This window comes from Drosophila mauritiana, chromosome 3L (genome assembly GCF_004382145.1).
Source record: "Drosophila mauritiana strain mau12 chromosome 3L, ASM438214v1, whole genome shotgun sequence".
NCBI classification, from domain to species: domain Eukaryota; kingdom Metazoa; phylum Arthropoda; class Insecta; order Diptera; family Drosophilidae; genus Drosophila; species Drosophila mauritiana.
In genome coordinates this window covers 9188185-9215434 of record NC_046669.1, presented here as the reverse complement: position 1 = coordinate 9215434, position 27250 = coordinate 9188185, and the positions used below count along the sequence as shown (strand labels likewise).

The 27250-nt window shown below is 40.3% G+C and overlaps 7 protein-coding genes across 9 annotated transcripts; all 7 read left to right on the top strand.

The window, feature by feature from the left end:
• Positions 1-78: 78 nt before the first annotated feature.
• LOC117141943 lies at positions 79-731 on the top strand. The gene is made up of 3 exons (XM_033305696.1): positions 79-294; positions 348-515; positions 570-731. Exons 1-3 carry the CDS (start codon positions 79-81, stop codon positions 729-731), a joined length of 546 nt encoding a protein of 181 aa, XP_033161587.1.
• Positions 732-1148: 417 nt separating this feature from the next.
• On the top strand, positions 1149-2720 carry LOC117142076 (40S ribosomal protein S9). Its single transcript, XM_033305955.1, has 4 exons — positions 1149-1220; positions 1419-1664; positions 1993-2179; positions 2479-2720. The coding sequence occupies exons 2-4, from the start codon at positions 1442-1444 to the stop codon at positions 2654-2656; spliced, it is 588 nt and encodes a 195-aa protein (XP_033161846.1). The 5' UTR covers positions 1149-1220; positions 1419-1441; the 3' UTR covers positions 2657-2720.
• A 979-nt stretch (positions 2721-3699) lies between these two features.
• Positions 3700-6230, top strand: LOC117142075 (leucine-rich repeat-containing protein 59). Its single transcript, XM_033305954.1, has 4 exons — positions 3700-3946; positions 4711-4770; positions 4849-5115; positions 5201-6230. Exons 1-4 carry the CDS (start codon positions 3833-3835, stop codon positions 5750-5752), a joined length of 993 nt encoding a protein of 330 aa, XP_033161845.1. The 5' UTR covers positions 3700-3832; the 3' UTR covers positions 5753-6230.
• Positions 6231-7889: 1659 nt separating this feature from the next.
• On the top strand, positions 7890-17607 carry LOC117142074 (proton-coupled amino acid transporter-like protein pathetic). Its single transcript, XM_033305953.1, has 7 exons — positions 7890-8087; positions 13614-13664; positions 13742-13806; positions 15611-15706; positions 15774-15924; positions 15987-16901; positions 16968-17607. The coding sequence occupies exons 2-7, from the start codon at positions 13650-13652 to the stop codon at positions 17139-17141; spliced, it is 1416 nt and encodes a 471-aa protein (XP_033161844.1). The 5' UTR covers positions 7890-8087; positions 13614-13649; the 3' UTR covers positions 17142-17607.
• Positions 17608-20595: 2988 nt separating this feature from the next.
• LOC117141518 lies at positions 20596-22855 on the top strand. Its single transcript, XM_033305010.1, has 5 exons — positions 20596-21080; positions 21152-21304; positions 21924-22173; positions 22232-22416; positions 22499-22855. Exons 1-5 carry the CDS (start codon positions 20979-20981, stop codon positions 22565-22567), a joined length of 759 nt encoding a protein of 252 aa, XP_033160901.1. The 5' UTR covers positions 20596-20978; the 3' UTR covers positions 22568-22855.
• Positions 22856-23528: 673 nt separating this feature from the next.
• Positions 23529-24704, top strand: LOC117141517 (U-scoloptoxin(01)-Cw1a). 3 transcript variants are annotated; one of them, XM_033305009.1, is made up of 3 exons: positions 23529-23717; positions 24176-24468; positions 24529-24704. In XM_033305009.1, the coding sequence occupies exons 1-3, from the start codon at positions 23643-23645 to the stop codon at positions 24635-24637; spliced, it is 477 nt and encodes a 158-aa protein (XP_033160900.1). In that variant the 5' UTR covers positions 23529-23642; the 3' UTR covers positions 24638-24704. The 3 variants fall into 3 exon arrangements, with proteins under 3 accessions (XP_033160900.1, XP_033160899.1, XP_033160898.1); XM_033305008.1 differs by having other exon boundaries at positions 24131-24468; XM_033305007.1 differs by having other exon boundaries at positions 23629-24468.
• A 468-nt stretch (positions 24705-25172) lies between these two features.
• Positions 25173-26389, top strand: LOC117141577 (F-box only protein 28). Its single transcript, XM_033305089.1, has 3 exons — positions 25173-25338; positions 25405-25532; positions 25601-26389. The coding sequence occupies exons 1-3, from the start codon at positions 25255-25257 to the stop codon at positions 26331-26333; spliced, it is 945 nt and encodes a 314-aa protein (XP_033160980.1). The 5' UTR covers positions 25173-25254; the 3' UTR covers positions 26334-26389.
• Positions 26390-27250: the final 861 nt, after the last annotated feature.

Genomic DNA, 27250 nt, shown 5'->3' with positions numbered 1-27250 from the left:
TTAAACAATCAAAGCAAACCAGCCGTTAAATCGGACTACAGCGTAGAACAGTGTAATAACTTCCATCGATGAGGCAACATGAAAGAACAGCTATTAAGTTTAGTGCTCCCGATACTGATCATATTGGATTGGAGTCAGGGGAAGGTCTTCAGAGTCAGCAAGATGGAGTGTCGATCCTTGGATCCATCGTTCACCTACTTTAAGACTTGTAAAGTGGTTCACAGGGAAAACGGTCGAGCTGCTCTCTATGTTAATGAGGTGTTTCTCTATAAAGATCCAATTGATGATATCGTTGTAAGTTGGAAAAAAAAACATTCCGAAAAAATAAATGAATACCTATTTTCTAGCTTAACCTGGGAATTTTTAGGATAGTTAAAAATCGTCGTTTTCAGTTCCTAAATGAGACATTGGACTACTGTCTTTTTAGTCGCCAGTATTTGGCCAGTGGATTTTTCGGATTTCTGATGACTCCAATGATGAGAATCTCAAACGTGAATGCTACATGTCCGCTTCAGGTGAGATCGAATGGGTTGATTATTGATTTTTGTCATTGATGGTATAACCTATAGCAAAATATAACTTTCAATGGCTTTCCTGTTGATGAAAACACAATAAAGGAGATTCCAATTCCAAACGGTGTTTACATGTTCAACTTGCGATCATCCATGATGAAAAAATGGCGGACAGACGTGAAAGTCTATGCTACGCGAGTTAATAAGTATTCTGAATAACTAATAAATTGGTTTACTTACTTAATAGCTCAAATAAATAAAGGTATACTGTATTTCTTACATTGTAACGTCATCTTAAATGTATTCAACATTTGACACAACATCGTTTACGTATAACACATACATTGAAATTACGTTTCATGTAATATACATGTTCCAAATTCAGCCACATCATTAGAAAAGGCGCCACCTTGACAAGTTTTGTTATCATACAATGATAACAATGGGATTGTATTTTAACCAGTAAACAATTTTAATTAATTATTTATTTTAATTTTTTCCATGCATGAATTACAGTAAAAACTTTTACTAAGTTAATCACTCATAAATTTCATTATGTATAATTATATGTAAAACACCAACGATAGTGGTTAAAAACAAGCGAAGAGTGACCGTTTGGTTTCCGTGGTAGGATTAAGTGAATTTCTCTCAAACACTCTGGTCATACTACTTACAACCTTCTTTCTTTTTCTAAACGTCAGCAAAACCGTAAGTACAAAATGGGAGCTCCGCAAAAACTTAGAAAAAATACATGATAATATGCAAGATAAAGAACAAATTCGCCTGCTTAGGTCTGAATTGATTGTTGGTATGCTGAATATTTCAAAGTTTTTGCGAAATAGAATGACGATGGTGCAGATACGCCGTGATTTCCGAAACGAACCTAACCTAACTTTTGCCTTGCAGTGCTCGGTTGAATTGTCGGAACCATGGTGAACGGCCGCATACCCTCGGTCTTCTCTAAGACCTACGTGACTCCCCGTCGCCCCTATGAAAAGGCGCGTCTGGACCAGGAGTTGAAGATCATCGGCGAGTATGGTCTCCGCAACAAGCGCGAAGTGTGGCGCGTCAAGTACGCCCTGGCCAAGATCCGTAAGGCCGCCCGTGAGCTGCTGACCCTCGACGAGAAGGACGAGAAGCGTCTGTTCCAGGGTGAGTACCGGGCACACACGTATACACAGTCGAACTTCCCAAAACACAGCAGCCTTCTAGGTCTCGAATTTTAAGCTTTTTGACTATAGCTGGGTCAGCCAAAATTGTATGTTTAAATGTCTAGGCAGTAAGTAAATGCAAGGGAAGTTTGACTGCATAATCCAATAGTTGTCCTGACCTGATGAACTGTATTAAAAAATTTATTCTGACACTTCTTGTCTGATAAAAAACGTTGACGTTAACAAATACACTCTGAAGAGAATTCTTCGCTAGAACTTTCGATTGCATTTTGAAACTTCCATTAATTGTGTACCCATTTTACCCACAGGTAATGCCCTGCTGCGCCGTCTGGTCCGTATCGGTGTCCTGGACGAGTCCCGCATGAAGCTCGATTACGTGCTGGGTCTGAAGATTGAGGACTTCTTGGAGCGTCGTCTGCAGACGCAGGTGTTCAAGCTGGGACTTGCCAAGTCCATCCATCATGCCCGCGTCCTGATCCGTCAGCGTCACATTCGGTAAATATCGCTTGGACAGGCGACGACATCGTCGCCAGGCTCTCTCTCAGATATAACTCTGTTCTGTTCAGTAAGACCACTTGGGAGTCGAACAGGCGCCAATGCTTGTACCGGCTCTCAACGTCTTTAGATTGCGCATGTGACTCCGTTCACTCCAATCGAAAATGCAAAATGCCCGCCTAGCGTAAGTTGCACTGAACGTTTTTGTTGAACCCAACATACAGCAGCCACCATTCCGATGGTTATCCTAAAGCAGAGCTTAACTAATCAGAATATTCTTCTTCCGTTTGCTTTCACAGTGTCCGCAAGCAGGTGGTCAACATCCCGTCGTTCGTCGTGCGCCTGGACTCCCAGAAGCACATCGACTTCTCCCTGAAGTCGCCCTTCGGCGGCGGCCGTCCCGGTCGCGTCAAGAGGAAGAACCTGAAGAAGAACCAGGGCGGTGGCGGTGGAGCTGCTGAAGAGGAGGAGGACTAAGCAGCTGTAGCCAATAAAATACATGGCGTTCGTTTTACACAAATAAATGTAAAAAGTACACGAAGTTGAATCTGTTTCAATTAGCATATGTTTGTTTATAGAAGGGGTTAAGCCGAAGATGATATCGAAACATATGCAAATAAACTAGAGGTGGACAAACATGGATGTTTTTGACAAAAAACATATATGTATGTTTTGAATAATAACAAAAAATCTGTTTAAAATTTTCTTTTAAAGTCAGTATTTATCGATACCCGGTCAGGGCTGAGTATCGATAAGCGTCCGATCAGATGTTCCTTGTTTACAATTTATTTGTTGTTTTCGATGAAAATGTCTTCGAAAAAAACTCGCGGAAAAAAGTTTACGGAGCAAGAAGAAGACGTTCTGCTCGATCTCGTCCTTCTGAACAAGGATATACTGCGCGACAAGAAGATGGATGCCGCAACTTGGCGAAGAAAGACCGAAACGTGGGAGCGACTGACCATGGAATTTCAAGCGAAAACTGGAACGGATCGTTCGTGCGTTGCACTTCGCGATAAGTACGATAATATGAAAAAAATAATTAGGCGTTTGAAAAATGAGAAGGATATCCAAAGCGGAGTTAGCTGCAGGTGGCAGAATATCAACGCCAGTCCACTGGAAGACCAGTTTGAAAGTGACGGTAAGTGAAATGGAAATTAAACTGAAGCGCGAACAATTGGCGAAGATAAGGCGAAGGTCTTTTACAGAAGCCAATTTTACAAACGGCTGATTTCTCTATTTAAACTACATTAATATATAAGATTCTATATAGCCATTTATTTTTTTATTTAATGTATAAGCATCCATTAAAAATGTATTTATTATTGATATCACACACATTCAGAAAACAATACGAGAACACAACAAACCAGTAACTGAGTTTTATACGCTTTAATATTTTTTAACATCAAAGTAAACAAATTTAAATGGTAATCAGTGTGCCCAGAGAAGTAATCTAACGAAATGCTGCCATTATCGACTCGGTACTCGTTATTTCCTGAGCTTTCGTATGCTTCGCCAGCAAAGCCGCCATTCTCACAAAACGAACGTTTGAAAATCACTTGAGATTCGGGTAAACACAAACTCCAAGTGACGAGGAAGAACAGCAGCCGGAATAAATCGCGTATAAATAGTCGATAAGCAAGTGTCGCCGAAATGCCGAAACCCGGTGACAAGGCGAAGGTGAAGGTGAACGTCAAGGAGCGGGTGGTGGACGAAACCTGCGACTTGAGTCTCTCCGAACTGAGCGAAATACCGGTGCGGGAGATCGTAAGTACAAGCTGAAATACAAGTAATTAGTACCGTTTCCCCTGGTGTCTCTATCTGCATCAGCTCCCATCACCCCTCTCGCTTCCTCTTGGGGCCACGTTTGTTGTCTGGCGAATGTCTAGTCACTGTCTGTCTCGCTTGCACAAGTGCCGATGGGTGGGGGTGCGGTTTGGCATGGTGAAAGAGAGATCCACATACTCTTGTTGTTGTTGTTGTTGCTTTGCCGGCTGGCTTGCAATTAACGCTGACGTCGACTTCCACACACCCCTTAACCCTTGTGTGCCGGCAAATGCAGTTGAATTCGCTCGAGGGGGTTGATTTTTGGTCTTTGCCACCCCTCAAAAACTCAGATGGTTGCCAAAAAAAAAAAACAAGTATGGTAGCTAGAGTGTAGTGTCCCGACCACCAGATACCGAGTACCAATTATTATATAACAATATTTTTTAATTATTCTTTTAATCGGAATTATATTTTCATCGCAAAAAGAATATGTTCGAGAATTTTTCCTTATAACTGGAACATAAACTATATATAGGTTAGATTACAAAAAAGTAAAACTTACTGAAACAAAAGAACATACTAATTTTATGATTACCTATCACTGAGATTAACCGTTCAACAGCATACCCCAAATTTTGTCAACAACTAAGGGGTGTAAATTCAAAGAAAGGAACTTTCAAGGCACTTACGTATTTCGGGGGTTTCTTTTTTCGGTCATGTTTTGCCACTTTTTTCTCAGTTCGGTTTGTCCTTGTGCTTTGCAGGCTTCGTTCAAGCGCGTCACCGTTTTGGATCTCTCCAGCAATCGTCTGGTCAACCTGGGAGTAAGTAGCCGCACCACAACTAGCCACATAGCACACGACCTAACTGCCACTTTTTCGGACTACCCAATCTCGCCTTAGAAAAACTTTTCGATTCTCACACGCTTGGTGCGCCTGGATCTAAGCAAGAACCAAATAAAATTCCTGCCCGAGGACTTTGGCCAGCTGGAGCAGTTGCGCCACTTGGACTTGTACAACAATTGCTTGGAGCACCTGCCCATTAGCTTCGGTCAGCTGCGTCGTTTGCGGTACTTGGACCTGAAGGGGAATCCACTGACGCCCGCCTGGGAGAAGATTGTGGGCTGCTGCTCCACGCAAAAGGACTGCCAGCAGGCGGCCAAGAATACAGTAAGTGGCCCTCGACTTGAGTGGCCCTCGAGTGACACAGCCTTGGGTTCCATCTAACATTTCTCCGTTTTTCTCCATTTTCCAGGTCAGCATCTGCGCCAACTACAAGCCGGAACTCATTGAACGCGAACGTTTGGCCGCCCAAGAGAGCCAGAAAATGCCCGGAGCCGGGGATTCTAGTGCCACCGCCGTACAAACGAATGGCGGGGCAGCCGGCGGAAAGAAGTCAACGAAACCGAATAATAAAAAAGCTAAAGCCAAAAAACTCGCCGGTGGGGGAGACAATGAGCTGACAATCAAACCAGTGAATGCAGTGGGCTCAGCAGGAACAGCAAGCGCACTGGGATCCAAATCAACTCAAAAGAACAATCAAAAGAAAAAGAACTCGAAAGGGGATTCCTGGTTGAATCTGCTGTCGCGAGCTGCCCTATCATCGCTGGTTAGCTTTCTGGTTCTCTTCATCATTAACTTGTTAATCATCTACATGATCATGTTCAAGAATCCGGACATCGCCGACAAGCTGGTGGAGTACATACCACACCAGTATCGCGATTGGATTCTGACCAAAACGGAGATCTTTCGGCTGCGTGTTACCGACTGGATCTCGGAGTTCCGAACACCGCCGGAGGAACACTGACGGTTCATTTATTTGAAGCCTTAGAGCGCTGGGCTTCAAATAGAATAAATCATTAAAAGAAATCTCGGATGCATAGCGCGTGTGTGGAGGCAAAATTCAAATTGAGATACGTGTTGACCACCTGAACGAGTTATACGACTGCTACTTTGATATACCATTATCTGTAATTTACTGCCATTTATTTTGATAGACACTAAGCCCACTACGTCCATGGAAGGGATATTTTAATATGAAAACACCACACGTACTCCGCAACTAAAGAGGCCACTTTAAAGACACCGAACTACACTCAATCACTCAGCTCAATCGAACTCAGATGAATCTACAGCTAACCTAACCACAGCTCAAGCTCAACTCCATAGTAACTGAATGGCAGTTCCAAACTGGCCAAAGCATAGAAACTACAGACACAGTCAGACCAGACATCCTCGTAATATTCACATCTATCAGGTCAGATCAGATATAATCGAATCGATTATAATCAACTCACCTACAAATAAAGTACTATAATCGTGTGCAATTCCCATCTTATTTCTAGTTCTTGCTCAAATTGTATTCATGTTAGCCCGACCATTTTACATTTGTAGATTTCAAATCGCATAGGTTTTATTGCAATACGCAAAAGGAAATGTATACCACCATTAGTGGAGTTTGCAGATAATCAAAATAAAATTCAAGCGGTTTCATATGATTTATGCGAAATCGAAATAACTGAATTGTAACAAAATATTTGCAAGATTTTTTAATAAAAACCTACATTTTAACAAATGAGTAAGTTTTCTTTAATGAATTGTATTGACATCTCATATCTGATATGGTATATAAATTTGCTAATCTAGTTTTTAGTAGCACTTTAATTTTATTCTATGACTTAACTATTTGCGCCCGAAATCTAACAATTCAAATTAATTTTATGTCCCAGGAAATTGTTAATAAAAATAATTTCAATTGAGATTGTGGGAATTCATGCTTATCTATTCACTTGGTCACCTCGCTATCTAATATTTATAGCCCCCCATTGGGCACGCGAGTTTATATTAAATATAAATATTAAACGCTCCGCTATCTATTTATATTTATTATTTTCCTTTTTTTGGACTTTTGTACATTTTTACTGATTATAATGAATTATTATTCTTCCAAGAAAAATACATAGTTCAGGCGAATGTTTGTTTATAGGAAAGATTTTTTAAAAGTAATGCCAATGATTTTAAGCAATACTAAATTAAAATTGCAATTCATAGCATTATACTAACTACATACAAATATCAGCGACACAATATGAGAAGATCTTAATCCTACCAACCCATCCTGCTATCATTTGTATCTTCATTATTTGGCTGCTCAACGTAATTGGTTCATTCGCATATCGCAAATAATTGATAAGTGATAAATGACTTGCAAAAACAACATTACCGGTTCCGTGTTAAAGTGAATTTCATCAATAGAAAGTTGTAGAACGATGACGTATGTTACCTACTCTTGGGCGGGTGGAGAATATTATGGAACATCGTGAGAGAGCAAAAAGTTGGATAAATACGTTCGATTCCCAGAACGTAAACAACACCGAAACCTAATTGCTGATGCAATGCTGTTTATCAATTTCGTGCAAGGATCCCACCTCTTCTACCCGCACTCCAATTTTAAAGTTTCATGTTTCCGGCGAGTCTAAAAAGTTTAGGGTTTGCCACGCTTATGAAAGCCGGTCTTAGATTTCGTCATCCAAAGGGAAGAGAAGGCCTTTGCCCTTTAGGATTTTTGGAATATGCATCTCTCGCTTGCTCTTCTTAGATTCAGCGCATCGTGTCGCTATCCTTGTCGTCCTTTCAGCTGTATTTAATTTTTTTCTCTTACCCGGCTTTTCTCTTTCTCTTTCTCTGCATTTACAAGCTGTTTGTTTTAGCGGGAAAAAAGCCAAATCGGATTTTAAAATTACTTAAGGTAGGTAAAAAAATAATAATAATAATAATAATTTTCCTTAAGGCATAATCTATACCTATAATGTATTACGTATTCTAAAATATAATATTTTTACATCTTGCCTCATAAAAGAAAAGTAAAATAAACGTGGGCAGCACTGTTGCGCTCTCTCAGTATTTCTATTTAAGCAGAGACTGTATATGTTCTCATGGTAGTTGCTGTTTGGTGTTCGCGCAGTCCGCACGGCTTTTTGTTTCGCGGGATATTTCTCCGATTTGTTAACTGCCTAAACTGTTGGCATTATTACAACTTTTATTCGCCTAAAAGGCGATTGACCGGGAGGAGTGTGTTTGATTTGCGCGGCATTCTGCATTTCGTGTGCCGTCAGCACTCCAGAGAAAGAAGGAGAAATTAAGTAAGCGTTTACGAAATAAAAGAAATTCTGAACTACAGTACAGTCGCCGGATTTAAGGCAAGGGAAACGAAAAGAGGGCAACACTTGAAGCACATGGCAGAAACACAGAAAAAATTGGGTTTGTCTGAAAATAGCAGAGTGCAACTGCTGCTATAAAACACATGTGTTATGTATTCGAATAACATTCGAAATGGAAGCCACGAAAAGTATAGAATTAATTGACATTGTCAAAAAAAACTGATGTGCCGTGTACGTAGGTGAAAATAACAAAAGCAGACGGAAAACGAAAAGCAGGAGAAAAAACGGCGGCTTCAGCGAACCAGAAATAGCCGAAGTGACAATTATAACCACAATTAAAACCGAAACCTTTTCATAAAAACCGAAAAATTCGACAGTCGAAAGAAAAAAAAGAACGGGACACGCGTGCATTTTCGACGTCGACGTAGAACGAACACGTTGCACCTGTCCCGTTATTTGCATTGCGGCTTTCTACATTTTCGGCCAATTAAATGATGATATGTTTTCGGGCATTTTAAAAAGAATACGTTTTTCCTGAGGCATGAATGGAATATAAACATTTCCTCGGTTGCCCGCGCTTTCCATTGCAGTTTGATGTTAGTGCTTTTATGTGCGATAGTTCAATGGCTGCGAATTTGACTTGCTGATGCTCCACGTTTCTTGCTAAATTTCAATACCTAATTTACCTGTAATTGAGCACTTAGCCAAGGGAAAGTTCCCCTCAATGCCAGCGAACCAAAAATAATAAGAAACCAAAACGAAACTAACTGTTAGCAGAGCACAGAAAAAGGGAAAAAAATAAAATGGATTACTATCATAGCTGTCTGTGCACACACACGTCAATGCAACTGCCCCACCCACACTCAACTGCTGCACCCACGCCCTCCCACTTTTAGACCGATTCGAACTGAGTCATCAAGGACATGGCCGAAAGGAGCTCGGGCCAAAATGGGATGGGTGCACTGAGAGAAATGTGCATCCAGGATCGTCCTTCTGCTTGAACTAGCCTTAATACACTTTGGAGTAACGCTTCGGATTTTAGTCCCATTCGATTTCATGTAAAATAGAAACTTCTTCAATGTATATTTAGTATTATTTGTAACCACCATAATATTCGATCAAAAAAGACACTTATTATTTCGCACTGTATTTGTATCTCATCACTTTTCCCGACTGAGGTGCGCCTGTTTTGGCCATATCTTTACGATGTAACCATTTCCTCGCTTTACGCGCTCGTTTTCTGTTTGTGTTATTGATTTTGTTGCTATTGTCGCTGTTGGTAATTAGCATAACAGAAATTTACAAGCTAAAGTCAAAGACGCAGTAAAACTGTGACGTCAGAGGCTGGGAGTCCAAGGGAAAGGCAAGTGCCCAACAATGGCAAAAAGAGAAAGGTGCTGGGCAGAAAGAGAGGAGGGCGCGGACGTGGCTGCAACATGTTGATTGCGTGGGCGGGCGGCCTTCGGGCCATTTGGCATATTCCAAGAATAAATCTGATTTACATATCTTACGATTTGGGGATTAGAGGAATATTTAATACGGATTTTTAACCAACGATTTTACAGTGGAATTGAAATTGTAATCTAGAAACGGGCATTCAGATATAGTAGGTTCATACCTAGCTATTATTATTATTATTATTTTATCTTCTTTCTTTTTACTCTTCTGTCTGTCAATCGGCTTCGCTAATTTGCACACATGTGCCACTTGCGCAATTTGCCACCAGAAGCAGACATTACACTTGACCGCCTTCCTTCCCTTCATTTGCCACAACTGACCCGACAGAAACTAATTATTTTTAGACGCAACTAATTTCCGTAACACCTGAGTTCGTTTCCGTTATCATGTTGCCATTTTTGCCTTCTTAAATCGATTGGACCATTGAACGGCAGCTCGATAAACACTTTTCCCCATAAAGTGCCGAAGAAAACAATTACCAAATATACAGTCCAATAAAACGAAATTCATATTCGTATCGTCGCACATTATCTAAAACGGTAATGTGACCTTTGTGGCGGCTTGCTTGGGTTTTTTTTTTTATCAGGATTGGCATTATGCAACAACCGCATGCAAACTCTCCAATTGCGGGTAATTATTTTAAACACCTTGAACAGCAGGGAAAATTGCATTTGTCTCTGTAGATAACGCGAAGCAACAGATAGTTACTACGTTTTTTTGTTTTTGACGCGTGTGTCCATTTTGATAAGGAAACTTTTTTAGAAGCCCATTGGGAACTATCTCTATTTAATCAGCAGTTTCCCCCGTTCATATGCATATGGAGGCTATAACCTTTTTCTAATGACGTAAATGTCAAACAGATCTGAAATCTGTGACGTTCGAAAACAGCTGCTTAAATATTTTTAGAGATTTCAAGATTGATGAAGAGAATTTACAAAACAAAAATTACATAAAAGGGAATGTTGAGTATTCGAAACAATCTGGAAAAATGGCACTCTACTTCATTTATATTTCCGGTAGTTTTATCAGCTTTTTCGCTATTTCCAAGAATCATGTTCCACTATCGACTAAAATTCTTTAAAAACCCCAAACGAGGAATGTGGGACAATTGCTTACTCGCAACATGATTCCCCAAAATAAACACCTATGTATGTATAAGGGGGGGAACCAAACACCGTTTCGATGATAACTCACTAGATAAGGGAGTGTCAACATTACGATTCGAAAACAAACAAAAAGCAAATGCAATCCATTCGCACAAAACTGAAACCTTAAACTTTCGGCTGATGAAATGCTAGAAAAGCTTTGCAGCATCGGCGCTGTGATAAATATAAACCGATTCTTCTAATAATAAAAGTATTTGTATTATGCTTACGCAATTTTCCAAGGAATTTCGGAAAATTCTCATAATGGGTTTCTTTCCCCCACGATTACAAACGTTTTTCACAGTCCTATCGTTATGATTCAGACCTTACAACATTTAAGGACTAAAACCATATAATTTTGAGCAAATGTCAAAACTATTTTCAAGGTTCATTTGAAGTGATGTACATACGAGTATCTAAAAAATTATAAATATTAATGCATGGCAACGAAGGCGAAACACGTGGTTTTCACTTAAGACCGAGGGGCTCGACCGGGTGGTTTTTTCGCTATATACATATGTATGTAGTTATATATATAGTCGGGATGCTGCTGAATATAGCAGAGAATTGAATTGAGAGTTTAAGAGAAACGCAGAATATAAAGAGTTAATTTTTATGCCAGATGTTCATGTGCTTGCAGCAACAGCATTTTAAAAAAAAAAAATATTCCCACGCTTGCATGGCACAAACAGGATTACTTGTTTTCATTCAGCATGACTTACAAATAGCATTACTTTTTCGAGATTCCTGAAATAATTTGCATTTCCAATACTCAAGGTTCCGATTTGGTTTTCAGTGATTTGTCACGTTTGGCAGGCAGATGATAATTGGCTGAGATAAACTATATAGTAAATTATTCAAAAACAAAAATACATTTTCTCAAAGATGTGCGACTTAACAAAGATGCGATTTGTATGGCGTGCGGTAGAAACAATGAAACATTTGTTAAATTAATTAGAGTATTTATCAAACTTGATAAAGTGGTAAACTATCTTATGATAAGCTGAACTATGGATTTCATTGTTGCTATGATAGTAATAATTTGATATATACTCTTGTGCCATGTGATATTATTGTTTATCGCTTGTGTAGGATAAGTAATAGTATCAATACACAGGGCAACGAACTTTTGATCTTTACACTATAAAGTAAAGGAAAGAGTGAAATCGAATGAGCATCTGACAAATTTCAATTGAAATGATGCAATCGATTTATTTTTCGGCAATTTCACTGACTTGTAATTGCTTCCAATGGCGAATCGGTTTGTATATCTTTTGGTTAGATTTTAGCCAAGTCATGCTAGTTGCTCACGCAACCGAAATAAATGATAATGCCGACACGACCACCTATATAGATATATATGAATAGGTGTGGGGTATATCTTCCGATCTATCGGATGAACCAGTTTGCACTGGTTTTCGGGGCGAAAATAGTGCAAAAGCTATGTATGTGATAAGAGCAAACATTTGGCATGACAAACGCCAAGCACCTACAACTAAAAATATAGAACCAGTAAAACAAAACCAAAACTAAAACAAAACACTACCAAATGTGTGCCAAGTTGTACTCAATTTTTTTTGTTTTTTTTTTCTGTTCTTCACTGGGTGAAGGCTTTTCACTCGTCTGTGTTGCCAAAATATTGTGTGTGCCTCACGCAGTTATTGGGATCTCAATAAATTTGATTCATTCATTCAGAGCGATGATAATGCTGGCCGATGTTGTGATCCTATATCTTATCGTGGGCACTGAGTGCGATGTGCGTGATTTCGCTATGACGCTTTAGTTAGATAACGTAATATATGGCAGCGATTCCAATTGTCATTGCCTTAGGCATTGGGCTTTAGCTTTGGCCAACTTCCATCGCTTGTAAATGGCTGTAAAAAGTCAGCTATAGCTTCGCTTGGCCGCCAAGTGGATATGTTGTTCGTGCTCTTCAGAGGGCTTATCTCCGGCATTCCCCAGATCCCCGAGAACAGAGGTCAGGCCGAGTCAAGTGGGGGTCGTTCAACCTTGTTGCGAAATACGTCGAATATGCGGCGAAACATGGCCAAAACAAACTACCAAAATAACAAGATATTCGAAACTGTCTACGCAGCGTCTGAGTGCTGGAAATTGATATGCAAAGTTGGAAAGAAAAGCATAAATATATCATTTGTCATTCGGTGCGAAAGACGAACCTCGATTTGGGTTCTTAAAAGTGCCCATCGCCCTAGAGAATTCATTTGGGGGCCAGTCCAAAGTTCGAAAGGCCACCCACTCGACACTCTATTAACTGTGTGAAATATGGCACATGTGACTGGGATTTAAGGGATTAATAATAGAACGGGGACACAAAAGGCCGAAACGCAAAAGGAAAAACCAATTAACCGAAATATGTGCACACATATGCCATCGAGAATACACAATACTTGCGACTAAAAATAAAACTCATTAGAGGCGGTTTTAAATGAACCCAAATTATGTTCAATTTGCATATGCAAATGGCCAAAAATGTCTTCGCATCAATTGTAAAGACAGTCGCCTAAAAATTGAAAGTGAGTCGCACAAAACAATTAGTTGGCAATTGAACTTTTGCATATGGGAATAAATATTTCAGTCAGAAATCGCAGACAATTAAATCAAATCAACAGTTGCATTCTGTTCGTTTAAATCAATCATAAATGGAATTCTATTAGTTTTGCTCTGGAAGAATCCAGTTTGTGAAATTGAAATTGTCTGGGCGCCACAATTCCAATTTAAATTCATTATTAAATCAATGGAGACGTGCTTGTCTTACACACAACGAAATGTGATCACAAGTGGTGATCAATTGGCAATTAATTCATTTTAAGGCATTCTAATTTATGGATGTGATTTTGATACCCAACAACAACTAATAATATTTTCCCTTTCGATCTCGTTGCAGTTTCTACACTGAGGGAAAGAAGAAGCTGCTCTCAAAATGGTTAACATTGTGGTAAGTACGAAATGCTTAGATATTCCATAGAGCAATTACCTTTACTCATTGTTGAAACTCTTTGTTGGACATTTTAGGACAGCGGGTCGAAGCATGCGCCCCAGGAAATGGAGCAATTCCTGCCCGGCGAAGGAAAAGTCATGTGAGTATATCTCATCCGGTCAATTGGCTAAAAATATGTCGCCCAATTTGCCGGCATGGCATGTTTGCCAATTAAGTGTACGCGTAGATTAGTGTCTCTATGTCGCTAATGGGCCTTTGATGTGGCGACGTCGCTAAATTGAGACTAACAAAAAACGCTTTGTAAGAGTTTAAAGCCAGGCACTTCGACACGAGCAGCTCAGATTGATTACAATTATCAGTTGGCTTGAAGAGGGGATGTGCGGAGGGTTACTAAAACATTAGACGTCTAGTCTAACTCGAGGGCAGCCATGATAGCCGGGTTGAGCTGCCCACATAGATAAACGTATAATCAAGCAGGCTCCTGCCTTCTAATAAGCACAAATCACGTAAGCCTCTCTCAAGGCCCAATGTAAATTCCGATCGTATAGAACGCAATTGAAACAAATCAATCCCAAAGCCACTTACGTAGTACTTACTACTACTCACTACACTACTAGCTCAAAGTGCGTTCACAAAAAATATTTATACATCAAAATATTTATGCATACATCTACTGACGTTGGTAAAATATCGAATTTCATGATCTGCCCTCAGATGCAAATATTATTGTTGCCAATGCAAATGCGCGAAACAAGTTCAAACGAATGGGGGAAAGTCGCGAAATAAATTGACAAATTTTACAACAGTATAACGCTTGCACACGTGCATTCAAATTCATATTTAACAAAAAGAAAGATGCCTTTCAATGCACTTTGAATCAAGTAATGAAACTCGTACATATTATAAACAATATTCAAACGATTTTTGCTCTTGGCATTAAAACCTTATTTTGATGACGCTGCGATAATTACAAATTGAAAAATAGTTGATAACCTGCGCGTTGCTCTTGAACTGATAGGAATTTAATAAATGGAAAAATAATAATAATCGCACAATTTAAATATAGTACAATTTCATATATGCTGGCTTATACTCCCGGAAATCTTATTTGAAAATGGGGTTTCAAATATCAGAAACTAACAGTGTGCCATTTGAATGAGTTACATCCGGTACTTGTAGCCATGACCATTCACAATTAAAACTAACTAAAATTATAGCTTTAAATTATAGCTTATCTAACATTTTTTTCATATGACTTGCAATTCTGTTTATTAATTTCAAATTTATGTGACAGAAGTAGTTAGAAGTGGGATTTATGACTATTTTAAAAATCTTTAACATATCTGAATATATTGACAAAATATATAAAACATAAATAAAATATAAAATATGAAGTAAATTCTCAGGCTCTTCAAAATTCATAGCATACCTTGAGGTGCTTTTGAAACCGCGAGAGCATAAACAATGTGAGCATAAAGCCGGGCTGAAGTCACGTCTATTGTGTTTCTTTTATGGCTGATGCAACTGGATTGGCAATCCGAGTCATTCGCTCTGGAATGGATCGGAGTCCATAGATTCCGTCAATTGCCCAGACCAGGCCAATCAGAAACGGCCTGACCAAATTTAGCAGCAGTTTTTTCTTTCCATTTTACCCGATCGACATTAAGTTACAAGTGTAGTATTTTGAGCCGACGGTGGCACGACAAGTGTAATTGCAGATGCAGCAATTCCGTGGCAAGAGAATTTCACTGTCAGCATATAAGAAACCGCTTCGATTCCGCGGCGAGTTTCAGTTGTGTACAGACGATCGCACCAATCAGCATGAAAATGAGCGACTTAGAACCCACAAATGTGGAATTGAGGTGGCCATCTAGAGAGGATTAGGCCCCAAATAAGAGATATCCCTAAACTAATGCGTTTACTTCTCCTGACCTCTTACATAGGTACAAAATCCAACCCCGCAAGTCGGATACCGAGCAGGCCTTGGCTGGAAATGACTTTGATCCTTTCGCATTGCGGGACAATCCACATCCAACAACGTAAGTGGCATTGTGTTCTTCGATTTTTGAATTCAACATTAATGAGTGCATGCTTCTTCCCTTGTAGCGATAATGAAACTCTCACGCATTTGCTTAAGGCCTCCTTGGGAACCGGTATCCTGGGCATGCCATTTGCCTTCATGTGCTCCGGTCTCATCATGGGAATCTTCTCCACCATTTTCACCGCCTTTATATGCACGCACTGCAGTTACGTGTTGGTACGTAAAATCCGAAAAGCACTAATAGCAATTTATTGAATATTTTTTATAACTACTAATAGGTAAAATGCGGACACAAGTTGTACTACAGAACTCGCCGCACCAAGATGACCTTTGCCGAGATTGCAGAGGCTGCCTTCCAAAAAGGACCCAAATGGTGCCGTGGCTTCGCGCCAGTGGCCAAGTTCTCCATCCTGTTTGGTTTGTTCCTCACGTACTTCGGCACCTGCTCGGTGTACACGGTAATTGTGGCCTCGAACTTTGAGCAGTTGATTTCCCATTGGACGGGAACGCCAGTGTCGCTGCGCATGCTCATTTGCATAATGCTGGTGCCGTTGATTCTCATCGCCTGGGTGCCAAATCTCAAGTATCTGGCGCCTGTGTCGATGGTGGCCAATGTTTTCATGGGCCTGGGACTGGGTATTACGTTCTACTATCTGGTCCAGGATCTGCCACCAGTGCAAGAGCGCGAGTCCGTTGTTTGGTCCACACTGCCGCAGTTCTTCTCGATCACCATCTTTGCAATGGAGGCCATCGGTGTTGTTATGCCGCTGGAAAACAACATGAAGACGCCACAGAGCTTCCTCGGAATCTGCGGTGTGCTCAGCCAGGGCATGTCGGGCGTGACCCTTATTTATATGCTGCTGGGATTCCTTGGCTATCTGCGTTACGGTTCCGCCACCGGAGAGAGCATCACCCTGAATCTGCCCATCGAGCAGTGGCCCGCCCAGACGGTGAAGGTGCTCATTTCCCTGGCCGTATATTGCACATTTGGACTGCAGTTCTTTGTGTGCCTGGAGATCATCTGGGATGGCATTAAGGAGAAGTGCAAGAAGCGTCCGACATTGGTCAACTATGTGCTGCGCACAGTCCTGGTGACCGCTGCCGTTGTTCTGGCCGTGGCTGTTCCTACAATTGGCCCATTTATGGGTCTCATCGGTGCCTTCTGCTTCTCCATTCTGGGATTGATCTTCCCGGTAAGTCAAAGACAAATGCACTAGCATTTGTATCAACAAATAACTATATATATTTTTCATTTCTAGGTGGTCATTGAGTTGATTGTCCATTGGGAGACCGGTTTCGGTAAATACAACTGGATACTGTGGAAGAACGCAATCATCACTTTGTGCGGCATTGGCGCTCTCGTCTTCGGCACCCAGGCAGCCATCAAGGATATTGTGAAAGCCTACAGTAATAATGAAAACGTCGGAGAATAGATACTTCACCACTTAGGAGAGAGGCTCCGCTTCCTAGATAAAATCTAACTATTGTTAGATGTAAAACTGCGCCCACATTTTGTACATTTTGTCTGTTGCTTAGTGTGTCTGTTTTGAGAACCGAAAGGGAATTAACTAGGGATTTCACTGAGCGAGTGCCTACAATATATGTAGCACACTCCCAAGCACCATTGAGCCGTTTTAGCACGTTTTAGTACACTCGCGATTATATAATGTAGAGAGTAAGCTAGTTGATAGCCGTTCAGAAACACTTTTAGAACAGTTCTGAACGATTCAAGCGGCATTCAAACTGGAACTTTACTAAGTGCACTTTAATAGTTTCCCATTGATTTTCTATTAATACCATTTAGTATGGATCTGTAAGAGGCTTAGCTACGTACCATCCTCCAAAAATCCCCGTCCCTTTCTCTCTGTTCTAAAATAGTATTACTCCTAAAGCAAAAAACCCAAAACTAAAGTTATCATGCCTTTCCCAACTTTTACTTTGTTCCGTGGCAAATTCGCGTGATTTGCGTACATTATTTAACATTTTAGCATGTTTAGTAAGTAAGCGTAAGAATTAGGATTGTAAAGCCTATTTTGCAATCGATCAGTTCCAAATATGTTGAGCTAAATTACTCAGAGAATACAATTTTTATACGAAATCTAGCCGAGTAATAAGTTACATTGAATTGCCCCGATATTCACTATGTGTAAACATACATTTTTTGTTGCATACATATTTTTGTATTTTAATTATAGCTATAAAAGAGAAATACTTAGCGAAACTATCAAGTAAATAAAACAAGAAACACAAGTTGAAACATTTTATTTTGCATTTAAGAGTCTGTGCAGACAACGAAGCAGATTTACGTGTAAAATGATGAAAAGTTCGAGCCGCAGAATTATCTGTCATCTGTATGTAAATATGTATATTAATATGAACGCAACGAGTTCTAAGTATATCTGCCCAGAAAAGTATTTAGAGTTGTCCATATTACATATTCAGAAGAACAAAGATTGATATGAATGTTTACTTTTTTAAAAAATGTTTAAAGTGTAAACCAAGCAAAGATATAAAATATACACCAAAATAAAAAGACAAGAGAAACTCAACTGAATGAATGCATTCATATTTTACATATTTCGAAATGGGTAAAATCAATGAAGTAACTTATTGTTTCATTTTCAATTTCTTACTGACATGACCCTGAACTTCCCTTGCCATTTCTGGCCTGCGGGTTCAACGCGTGGCACTTGCTCAGATCATTTCGGAATATCCATCCGCTGAATGGCCAAAAACCTGATCGAGCAACTTCAATTACCAAGTGTATAGTCATTTGTTAATTGGTAACAAGTGCACAGTGGACAAGGGGCCGAATCGAATTCGTTTTGTTGATGTTATGTTATTTTCACCAAATTGCTCGTTTGCTCGATCCCACACACACACAAAAATGCCCACAAGTTCAAACATTATGGGCAATTGAACTCGACTTTTGGCCAATTAGGTAACCTCCAAGGCAAAGATGTGGACCACAAACCAAGCCAGGCACGATCGCTTCGGATCGCAGATCGAGTAGATGTCAGATCGTGGTCGTGGTATTGGCCTGTCATCTTTCTGTGACAAGATGCGAATTGGAAAGGCCTGGGAATGACTGGTTCAGAAGAGGCAACTTTTATCCTTGACATCGAGTTGGGACCATTTGTGTGGCGAGCGAGCCCCTCCAGGAAGCTCCAATCTTGGCCAATTAGCGACCGCAACAATTTGCTTTTGGGCCAAACAATTGAAAAGCAGCTTTGAACGATTAGACAAATATTTTCGATGAACATGCCCGAGGTTCCAAGGCTGGTGATGATTTAAAATAATTAATCTCCGCTAGGGTCTCCCCAATAGCTGGATCTTTTGTTGCATCTTGATTGAGTCAAGGTCTGAATTTTACAATCTACTAAACTGCAGAAGCTGACTCGTTTTTTTATTTGTTGTTGTGCCTTTTTTGCTGCCGTGTCTATTGTAGTTTGTAATGTAAAACATTTTTTCGGCGGCAATTGTGCAATCGGAATTACTATGGGCTTTTTTCTTTTGTGTTCGGCATTTCAATCGATCTACTATTCGTAGGTGTTCTTATCATCATCTTATATCTGTGGTTTGGAAGTACTTTCTCCCAGTTTTGCATTAAACATTTATGTTGGGTCTACTTTTACACGCATGTGCCATAATAATATGGCATATGCCAATGGAATTTTAAAAAACTAAATGCGGAAGCGTGGGAATATCGGATATTATTAAAAAAAAAAATGGAAATAGTTATTTCCTTTAAAAAAAACGTATGTAGGTGAGCAAGTTAAAACACATATCTGAAAACAATTATTATTATTTTCTTGTCTTCGCCCTATCAAATTTTATGTTGAAAATTTGATTAATGGATTTCCAAAAATTTTAATTTGAGTATAACATGAACATATTGAAGAGCTGTTGAGTTTTAAATGTTAAGATAAACAAATATTAAACAATAAGCTTGCTAAGTTTAATCTTCTGCTTTTTGATCACGTGCCCTAAAAAATAAGTAGAACTAATTACCAATCCAATTATCCTCTGAGAAAGGTCTCCCAAGCATTCACCAAAAACCAATCCACTTTCACAATACCTTCAAGGCCTTTCAATCGCCAATAAAGCGACTTATTTACAAAAACCGAACTCTTCTGACACGAAAAAAAAACATTAAAGCCCTCTCGAGACAAATAGGCAATACAACAGCAAGTAGCTGGCAACAAAACAGAAGAAAAAAATTACACAAATATTTAAAATAATAACGAAAACAATCAATAAATATGAAACGTTCAGCAAAGTGTTGACTTGAGGGCGCAATCAGTTGTTAACTGCAAATGGCCAAAAACAAAAGGCAATCCGAACCAATCCAATTCAGCCATTCACTTTCGTGGCAAGAAAAAGGTTGTAGTGCTACCATAAAAAATTGCCATGTCCAAGAAACCGGCGTAATTACGTATAACAAAGATGTACGAACGGGCAGCAAGGGATCTCAGCGAGACTTTCAAGTCAAGTAGCCGACCCATCATCCCACTATGAATTCGGATTCGGTTTTGGCTTTGGATTTCGCTTTTTGGAAGGGGAGGGGGCGGGGGGGAGGCGCATATAGATTAATTGAGGCAATTTGGCTATAACGATTTTGCTGCCACTTCCAGTTAAAACCGCAAATAAAACTAACTATGGCAAGAAGTTGGTATTATATTAAGTAGTGTGCCAAGTAAAAGCAATGGAAAATCATTCACAGTTTCAGAGCCTATGCTTTTCACGATGATAATGATAGTAGCTGCGACGATCATGATGATCATGATGATGGCGATGATGAGCGCGTCGGCAGAAGACGTCGGCAGAGGGCAACCAACGCTGGTGGAGATCGGCCATATGCATTTGCATTCATTATGTTTGGCACCGTCGACGCGACCACAACGTAACTCCAAGATCGGAAGCGAGAAGTCGCGCCGTCTATAGATATATCTAGACATCGATATAGTACAAGCGTATAACCAGCTTACCATTACCAGATTGCTTTGGCAACCTAATCGTCACGTGATCGTGTCGCGATCGCTCATTCTGCTCGTCATTCATCTGTCGCCGCGTCTTGTGCAATTTGGCTGTCGAATGTGGAAGAAGAATGTCTTGCATCTGGATTTGTGTACCGAGCTCTTAACGTTTGTCTGCCGAAATCTGTGATCTGAGTGCCTTTCAATCGATCCATCGATCAACTTGACCTTTTGAGTTCGCTGATCAGGAAATTGCTAAAAAAAAAAGATTCTTGAAATACAAAAGAGTTGAAAATGTCTACGCCATATGTGATCTTGCTGATCGGTTTACTATATCTTTGCGTGGGTCCATTCATAATTGCCCAAGGCACGGAGCTTGCTGAGCGCAACCACAAGGTGTGTAGGCCATGGCATCGCCACTAAACGTATACGTTCATAAATAATACTGTCGAAAAACCAATTTCAAGAAACGCCAAATCTATCGGGAACAAGTATTGCCACATGCGGGTGGTAAGATACCGGACACCGCCTTTGAGACGGATCGATTGTTTCTGAATCGCCTGCAGAAGGAAGGCATCGCAGTGCCAGATGGCATACTGCCCGAGCAGCGGAATCCACAGGTAAGGATCAGCGGGATGCCCTGGATTATAGCCCCTTTTCATTGGGTTCTCTGGGCAAGGGATTAGGCTATCGGATAGGCAAATGTGGCAGTTCGAGTAAATTTGTGTTTTCGCAAAATATCCTTTAGCAGGTCCTTTTCAGAACGGATGAGTTATACTTAACTATAAAATTAAGCGAATATATAGATGTAGTAAGGATTTCAAAATAGGTTTACGGAAATAGCTTGTTTTTTTCAAATATATGCCAAACCTCAATTCGGTTGAGGGAAATAAAAAGTAGAGATATATAAAAAGTTAGCAAATTAAGCACAGATCAATTAATCATTTAGTAATGCTTTTTATATATATTTAATCCGTGCGATCATTTTTCAAGTTTAAAAAAATGGTTATAACAGCATAATCCGAATTTAGCATGCATTTACGTTTTAATAGTATTCATAGATGTTAAAAAAAACCCCGAATTTAAACAATACAAACATGCTTAGATGCTAAACAAGATTAAAGTACTGAAAGTATCAACTTGCTATGGCAACTCGCATCCTAAAGTTGCCCAACCACGGACATTCACATAAAGGTTGAGAGCCCGATAGACACTCAAAAACCGTATGTTCCCATCCAGGTGTATCAGTACTACAGCAAGCCCATGCGCACCGTCTTCCACATCGCCCTGAGCTCGGATGGGAGGTATACGCCGCGGGAGGGACGGTACCACTACCGCCAGGTGCCCACGGTGGAGACCACGTACCTGTACCCGCAGGCGGTGGGCCGCCAGCACGTGTTGGTGCCACCGAAGCACGCCCTGCCCGTCTACCGGCAGCTCCAGTTGCACAATCCGCTGCTCAACCAGGTCAAGTTGCAGCCGAAGAAGAGTAAGTTGTCGGAATGATTGAGGAGTGCAAGCAATGGCTGAACTTCTGTCCAATTTAGCGCCCAATTTTCTGGAACTGGCGCCCACGGTTGGCAAGAGTCAGTCGCATCCATTGGCCGGTTCGGCCAAGGCGCAGTCTTATCAGAATGTGAATCTCCTGCATGGTCACAGTCCGGTGCTGCCCGCCTTCAAGAAAACCTCCAGGGGCAGCAAGACCTATGTGGACAGCTATGGCACAACCCATGTGAGTCGAGACCAATCTAATCCCCGAGCGCTTTTATGTAATCATTTTTGTGTCTTATTATTACTTCTTTTTTTTTGCTTAGCTCTTCAGCGAATTTGACGATCTGCTGAACAAACTGGACCTGCAGCAAACGGGACGAAAGAATTATTAGTTTTAACGCTTTAAATGCCCAAAATGTAGTAGAATCTATGAATATGGCAGCTATGATATCTATCTCCAGCCAAGAGTTGAGTTTACAAGTGGTTCGCATCCATTATCTAACCATGCGCATATCATTTCAAAACTTTTGCCATACGCCCGCTCACCGTTTAGTGCATATCCATTCCCATTCCCATGTTAGCAAGCCATTCGTATATCCAGCCCATGCACTGTGAAAAAATGTGGCCACAATTGAGGTTGAACTTATATTAAAATCAGTACACAACACATTTTAAAAACATTGAAAATATACTTTTTATTTGATTATTAAAGCGTGAAGTGATATGCAACCGTTTTGGTTTCTATTAAATAAAGTAATATATTAAATTAACCTTTTTAGTTAAAAACTTAAATTCTTCGTAAATGAGTTATGTTTAATCATATTCAGGAGCTGTTTAGCTTTCTAAATCTTTTCAAGTTTTCAAATTTGCAAACCAGATCAAAAGGTATTATCATTTTTTTTTGCGTGCAGGCAGTTGCATCCACCACCCATCCCATCGCTTGCCAACCCACAGCCCATCCACATATTGTACCATCTAAGCCTGGCCAAGTGAAATGGGAATTCATCGCTTTTAGCTAGTTAAGCGTAAACAATTTGTATCTTGCAAAATAAACCCATGCGCGTGTCCGTACATTGTTGTATGTTGCATTTCCCACATGAGTGGTATACTATACTATATATACCTATATCATAATTAGTGGGGGGAGCAGGATAGCATTAAGCTTCAAGCGGTTCGTTTACTTTGGCAATAATTGTAGCAGAGCTAAGTAAATTCGCTGATTTTGGGGAATGGAAAAGCTTGGGACGGCAGCTTCCAGTGCGAAAATCGAAATCGTTACACAAATCGGATCGGTACCCTTGAAAGCTCCATGCTCAAGTGGCTGCCGCTGGGAAAACTGCAGTTCAGTGTGATTTTCAAACCCAACTCGAGCGGTCGTCTCTGCAGCTCCAAAGTCTCCAAGCTACCAACTACCAAAGCAAAGTAGGCGGAAAAGATACATACAAAGATACTTTTGAAGCAGACATAATGATGCCAAAGCTGGGCTGTTTCTCATTTTGGCTAATGGTCGTTGTCGGAGCCGCGGTGGCCATCGAAGTTCAGGTGAGGATTGGGTATCGGAAAACGAGTGTATAATTATGCTGGGGAGTCGATTGGGAGGAGCGTGTGCCACCCCAATTGACAAAGCTCTGGGTGTCTTAGCCACGTTCACTTTTGACCCAAAAATTGTAGCATGTAATGTACTCAATGTGTGCACTGATAAAAAAAGCGATGTAGCTCACATTTATGATATAAAAATATACTATTTAACAAATAATTTATTTACTTTTGAACATCAGAAGAGTTTGATGTCTGAAAGTAAACGTCTTGAATACTTCTATCAGAGTATATGTACACACGAGTATGGTTATAATGAGGCTTTGTCACGCGGGGATTTGGGGGTACTAAGACCAAACCGGATTGGGGCACGAGCTGTGGCTTGTCTTATGCAATGGAAACATTTGATATGGTTACGGAAATTCGGCTATCTATTCAATCCACCGCAACCGGAACACCCGCAGCATCACGAGGAGAAGCAAGACTTGAACAAGATACCTGGAGTTCCGGGCGTGGATTATCCGGTTTACCATGAGGTGCCCCACACCCACTTCAGTTGCCACAATGTGCCGGCCACTCCGGGAATGTACGCCAATGTGGAGACGGGCTGCCAGGCGTACCACGTGTGCCACGATGGACGCGAAGGTGAGCAGGGCGCCAAGTTCCTCTGCACCAACGGCACCATCTTCAACCAAAAGGAATTCGCCTGCGATTGGTGGTACAATGTCAAGTGTGAGGAGGCCACCCACTTTTACCAGTAAGTTGTACTTTTATTTTGATTATATTATTTTGTTTAAACTATTTGTATATCTTACAGCTTGAATGCCGATCCCGAACACAATCCCTACTTTCCCAAAAAGAAGCCCGAGCTGGAACCTTATGCAAATGATATTCATGATGCTAGCAAATTTCTGATACAAGCTTAAATCTATTTCCATTCTCATTTTGTTGTTGTTGTTCCCCATCTTGTAAATAAAAATCATTATAAAATTATCTTCCAACAGTTGAATGCTGGGATTCAAACTACACTCGGCACTTTAACTTCTCCCAATTAAAAATTATATATATTCGGGCATGCTCCGGTAACCGAATTGGTCAGAATTTTACGACCTCGATTTTAAATCGAAATCGTAATTTTTCGATTTGTCAAATGCAGAAATGAAGAGTAAATGCCTTTTGAATTTTGGAACACGCTATGCGAGTGGAGATATTCCCCAAAGAGTGGGCAACCCTTTTTTCAAATGCATTTGATATACTTTCTTGAGTCATATAAACTTAAGTCGTAAATAGGCAGTTAGATCTTTCTTTTCTTTTACGCACTTTTATTTTTTAGAATTCACCTATAAATAACTCACCAAAGCTAATTTGACACACATGTAAAATAACTGTAAGATATACTTAAGTTATTTTGGTATATTTCATCGCTACACAAGGCGTTTTCGGCATTTCCGTGAGCTGACATCACAGCCTTATTAAAAACAATAGCAATATTCTCGACTATAAACGCTCCGTTCGAAACTAGTAATAAGTATTAAGGAGAAATATGAATCTGTTAGACTTGCCGCAAACACTAATTCAGGACATTTTGGAGTTGCTCCCCTACGACGAGGTGGCAAAAAAACGAGAGGTGAGCTAATAAATGACGTCCCAGGAGTCCCTGATCCGTAACTAAAACTAAACGTTTCCAATCCAGGTGTGCACTCTATTTAATTATCTTGGGCAGCAAATATTAAACAAGGGTTTTAACAAGATCATTATGGCCCATGCCAAGAACTTCAAGCGCATCAAATCCATGCTGCCACGACGGGAATCGGAACGCAGGTAAGTGCCATATCACATTCTCGATGCATCGAGATGTTTCTGATGACTTGATGGTTTTTCCCCGTCAGGAACCACACTCTATCCCGCCACTCGGACATACTTACCTCCATCGAGACACGGATCTCGATGCTGACCATGACGTACTCCAAGTTTATTGACCTCAACATCTGCTGTTTCATACCTGGTCGCGTTCTGGACGAGATCAACAGCATTCTGCGCATTTTGAGCACCTCCACCAAACAGCTGCGTCCACATGAAGTGCTGCAGGAGCTGCGCGACATCTCCTCCATGGCCATTGAGCATTTCGACGAGAAGATTGCTGTCAATTTCAAAATGGAACACCGCAAACAATTGGCGGAATCCACGGCGGCCGGAGCTCGACTTGTGGTTTGCAGTGCCTTGGGCGACATAAGCTTTAGCGGCGTGAGGCGAACCGGAATCAGTCGGCCCGTCGATCATGGGCTCGTCCAGCAGGCCATCGTTCAGTTGGCCCCCATATCTGCCAGCAAATCACACTCGGATTCCTCTCAAAAGGATCGCATGTATAAACAACTGTCCAGGCAATACCAGCTCCAAAGGTCACTTTCGCAAAAGGTTCGCCTCTTGGAAGTGTCGCGCAAGGTGCAGGATCGCCGATTGCAGGAAGCCCTCTCCAGCATCACCGAACTGACCACCCAAGTGTCCGAACTCAAGCGCCAAATGGAGGATGTGGTGGCCAATATGCCCAGTTGCGCTGTTAAACGTCAGGCTGTCGCCAGCGCGGACTGCTTACCACCGGCCCAGAAAAAACCCAAGGTGTAGCCAAGGATTAGCAATACTAAATAGCTTTTAAATAAAACTTCCCTCCAAACAGTGTAGCTGGGGTACGTAGCATTAATTAGGCAGTGCATCTTCGATATATCGCGTTAAGATTTATTGTTGCACTTGTTACTTAAATATGGTATTACCAAAGACACTAGAATAACAAGATGCGTAACGGCCATACATTCGTTTGGCACTATGCAGCCACTTTTTTGGTGAAGGCCAAATTTGCTCTCTTTCCGCTCGCTCACGTTGAGAGCGTAAGAAATATAAAAATAGAATTTGCTTGCTTGCGTGAGTAAAAACAAGAGACGAAAACGCGTATATGTGTGCGTGCTGTGCTAGAAGACGATTTTCGGGCCGAAATCAATTCTGATCGAAGAAACGAATTTACATATTTGGAGTTGTGGCCAATTTCGTAGCAATATGATGAAATAAAATAAAAATTCCCTGACTATTATAATAATTATTATAATAATAATTAAAGCAAATACAAAGGAAATTATTATAACTACTGTAATTTGAAACATAAATTTTCCAAAAAGAAGACATAACATTGAGAAATAAATATTTCATAAAAATAATAATTATTTTTTAATTTCATAAAAAAATAATAATTTAATTAATAAATAATAAAAATAATAATTTTATTAATAAATAATAAAAATAATAATATTTCATAATAATATTTCATAAAAAATAATAATACGTAGTAGAAAATAAAAATTAATAAAATAAATAAAAATATGAAAACAGTTCGTTGCAAAAGTCATATCGTCAGGCACGAAGTGCGGACACAAGCACTCAACAATCATTGCCTTATTAATTTTTCTCACGCCGCAAGCTGAATACCCTAATGACAAGAATTCTAATATAAAGTCATTTTCGAAATTTATTTTGTGATGTACATAGATTCG

Coding starts and splice junctions, on each gene's coding strand:
- LOC117141518 (XM_033305010.1), top strand. CDS start 20,979: ATGTCTACGCCATATGTGATCTTGCTGATCGGTTTACTATATCTTTGC. Junction 21,305..21,923: donor CCGAGCAGCGGAATCCACAG/GTAAGGATCAGC, acceptor GTTCCCATCCAG/GTGTATCAGTACTACAGCAA. Junction 22,174..22,231: donor CAAGTTGCAGCCGAAGAAGA/GTAAGTTGTCGG, acceptor TGTCCAATTTAG/CGCCCAATTTTCTGGAACTG.
- LOC117141517 (XM_033305007.1), top strand. CDS start 23,753: ATGCTGGGGAGTCGATTGGGAGGAGCGTGTGCCACCCCAATTGACAAA. Junction 24,469..24,528: donor GAGGCCACCCACTTTTACCA/GTAAGTTGTACT, acceptor TATATCTTACAG/CTTGAATGCCGATCCCGAAC.
- LOC117141943 (XM_033305696.1), top strand. CDS start 79: ATGAAAGAACAGCTATTAAGTTTAGTGCTCCCGATACTGATCATATTG. Junction 295..347: donor ATCCAATTGATGATATCGTT/GTAAGTTGGAAA, acceptor CCTATTTTCTAG/CTTAACCTGGGAATTTTTAG. Junction 516..569: donor ATGCTACATGTCCGCTTCAG/GTGAGATCGAAT, acceptor TATAACCTATAG/CAAAATATAACTTTCAATGG.
- LOC117142076 (XM_033305955.1), top strand. CDS start 1,442: ATGGTGAACGGCCGCATACCCTCGGTCTTCTCTAAGACCTACGTGACT. Junction 1,665..1,992: donor CGAGAAGCGTCTGTTCCAGG/GTGAGTACCGGG, acceptor TTTTACCCACAG/GTAATGCCCTGCTGCGCCGT. Junction 2,180..2,478: donor ATCCGTCAGCGTCACATTCG/GTAAATATCGCT, acceptor TTGCTTTCACAG/TGTCCGCAAGCAGGTGGTCA.
- LOC117142074 (XM_033305953.1), top strand. Junction 13,807..15,610: donor CCCGGCGAAGGAAAAGTCAT/GTGAGTATATCT, acceptor CCTCTTACATAG/GTACAAAATCCAACCCCGCA. Junction 15,707..15,773: donor GACAATCCACATCCAACAAC/GTAAGTGGCATT, acceptor CTTCCCTTGTAG/CGATAATGAAACTCTCACGC.
- LOC117142075 (XM_033305954.1), top strand. CDS start 3,833: ATGCCGAAACCCGGTGACAAGGCGAAGGTGAAGGTGAACGTCAAGGAG. Junction 3,947..4,710: donor AAATACCGGTGCGGGAGATC/GTAAGTACAAGC, acceptor TGTGCTTTGCAG/GCTTCGTTCAAGCGCGTCAC. Junction 4,771..4,848: donor ATCGTCTGGTCAACCTGGGA/GTAAGTAGCCGC, acceptor ATCTCGCCTTAG/AAAAACTTTTCGATTCTCAC.
- LOC117141577 (XM_033305089.1), top strand. CDS start 25,255: ATGAATCTGTTAGACTTGCCGCAAACACTAATTCAGGACATTTTGGAG. Junction 25,339..25,404: donor AGGTGGCAAAAAAACGAGAG/GTGAGCTAATAA, acceptor TTTCCAATCCAG/GTGTGCACTCTATTTAATTA. Junction 25,533..25,600: donor CGACGGGAATCGGAACGCAG/GTAAGTGCCATA, acceptor TTTCCCCGTCAG/GAACCACACTCTATCCCGCC.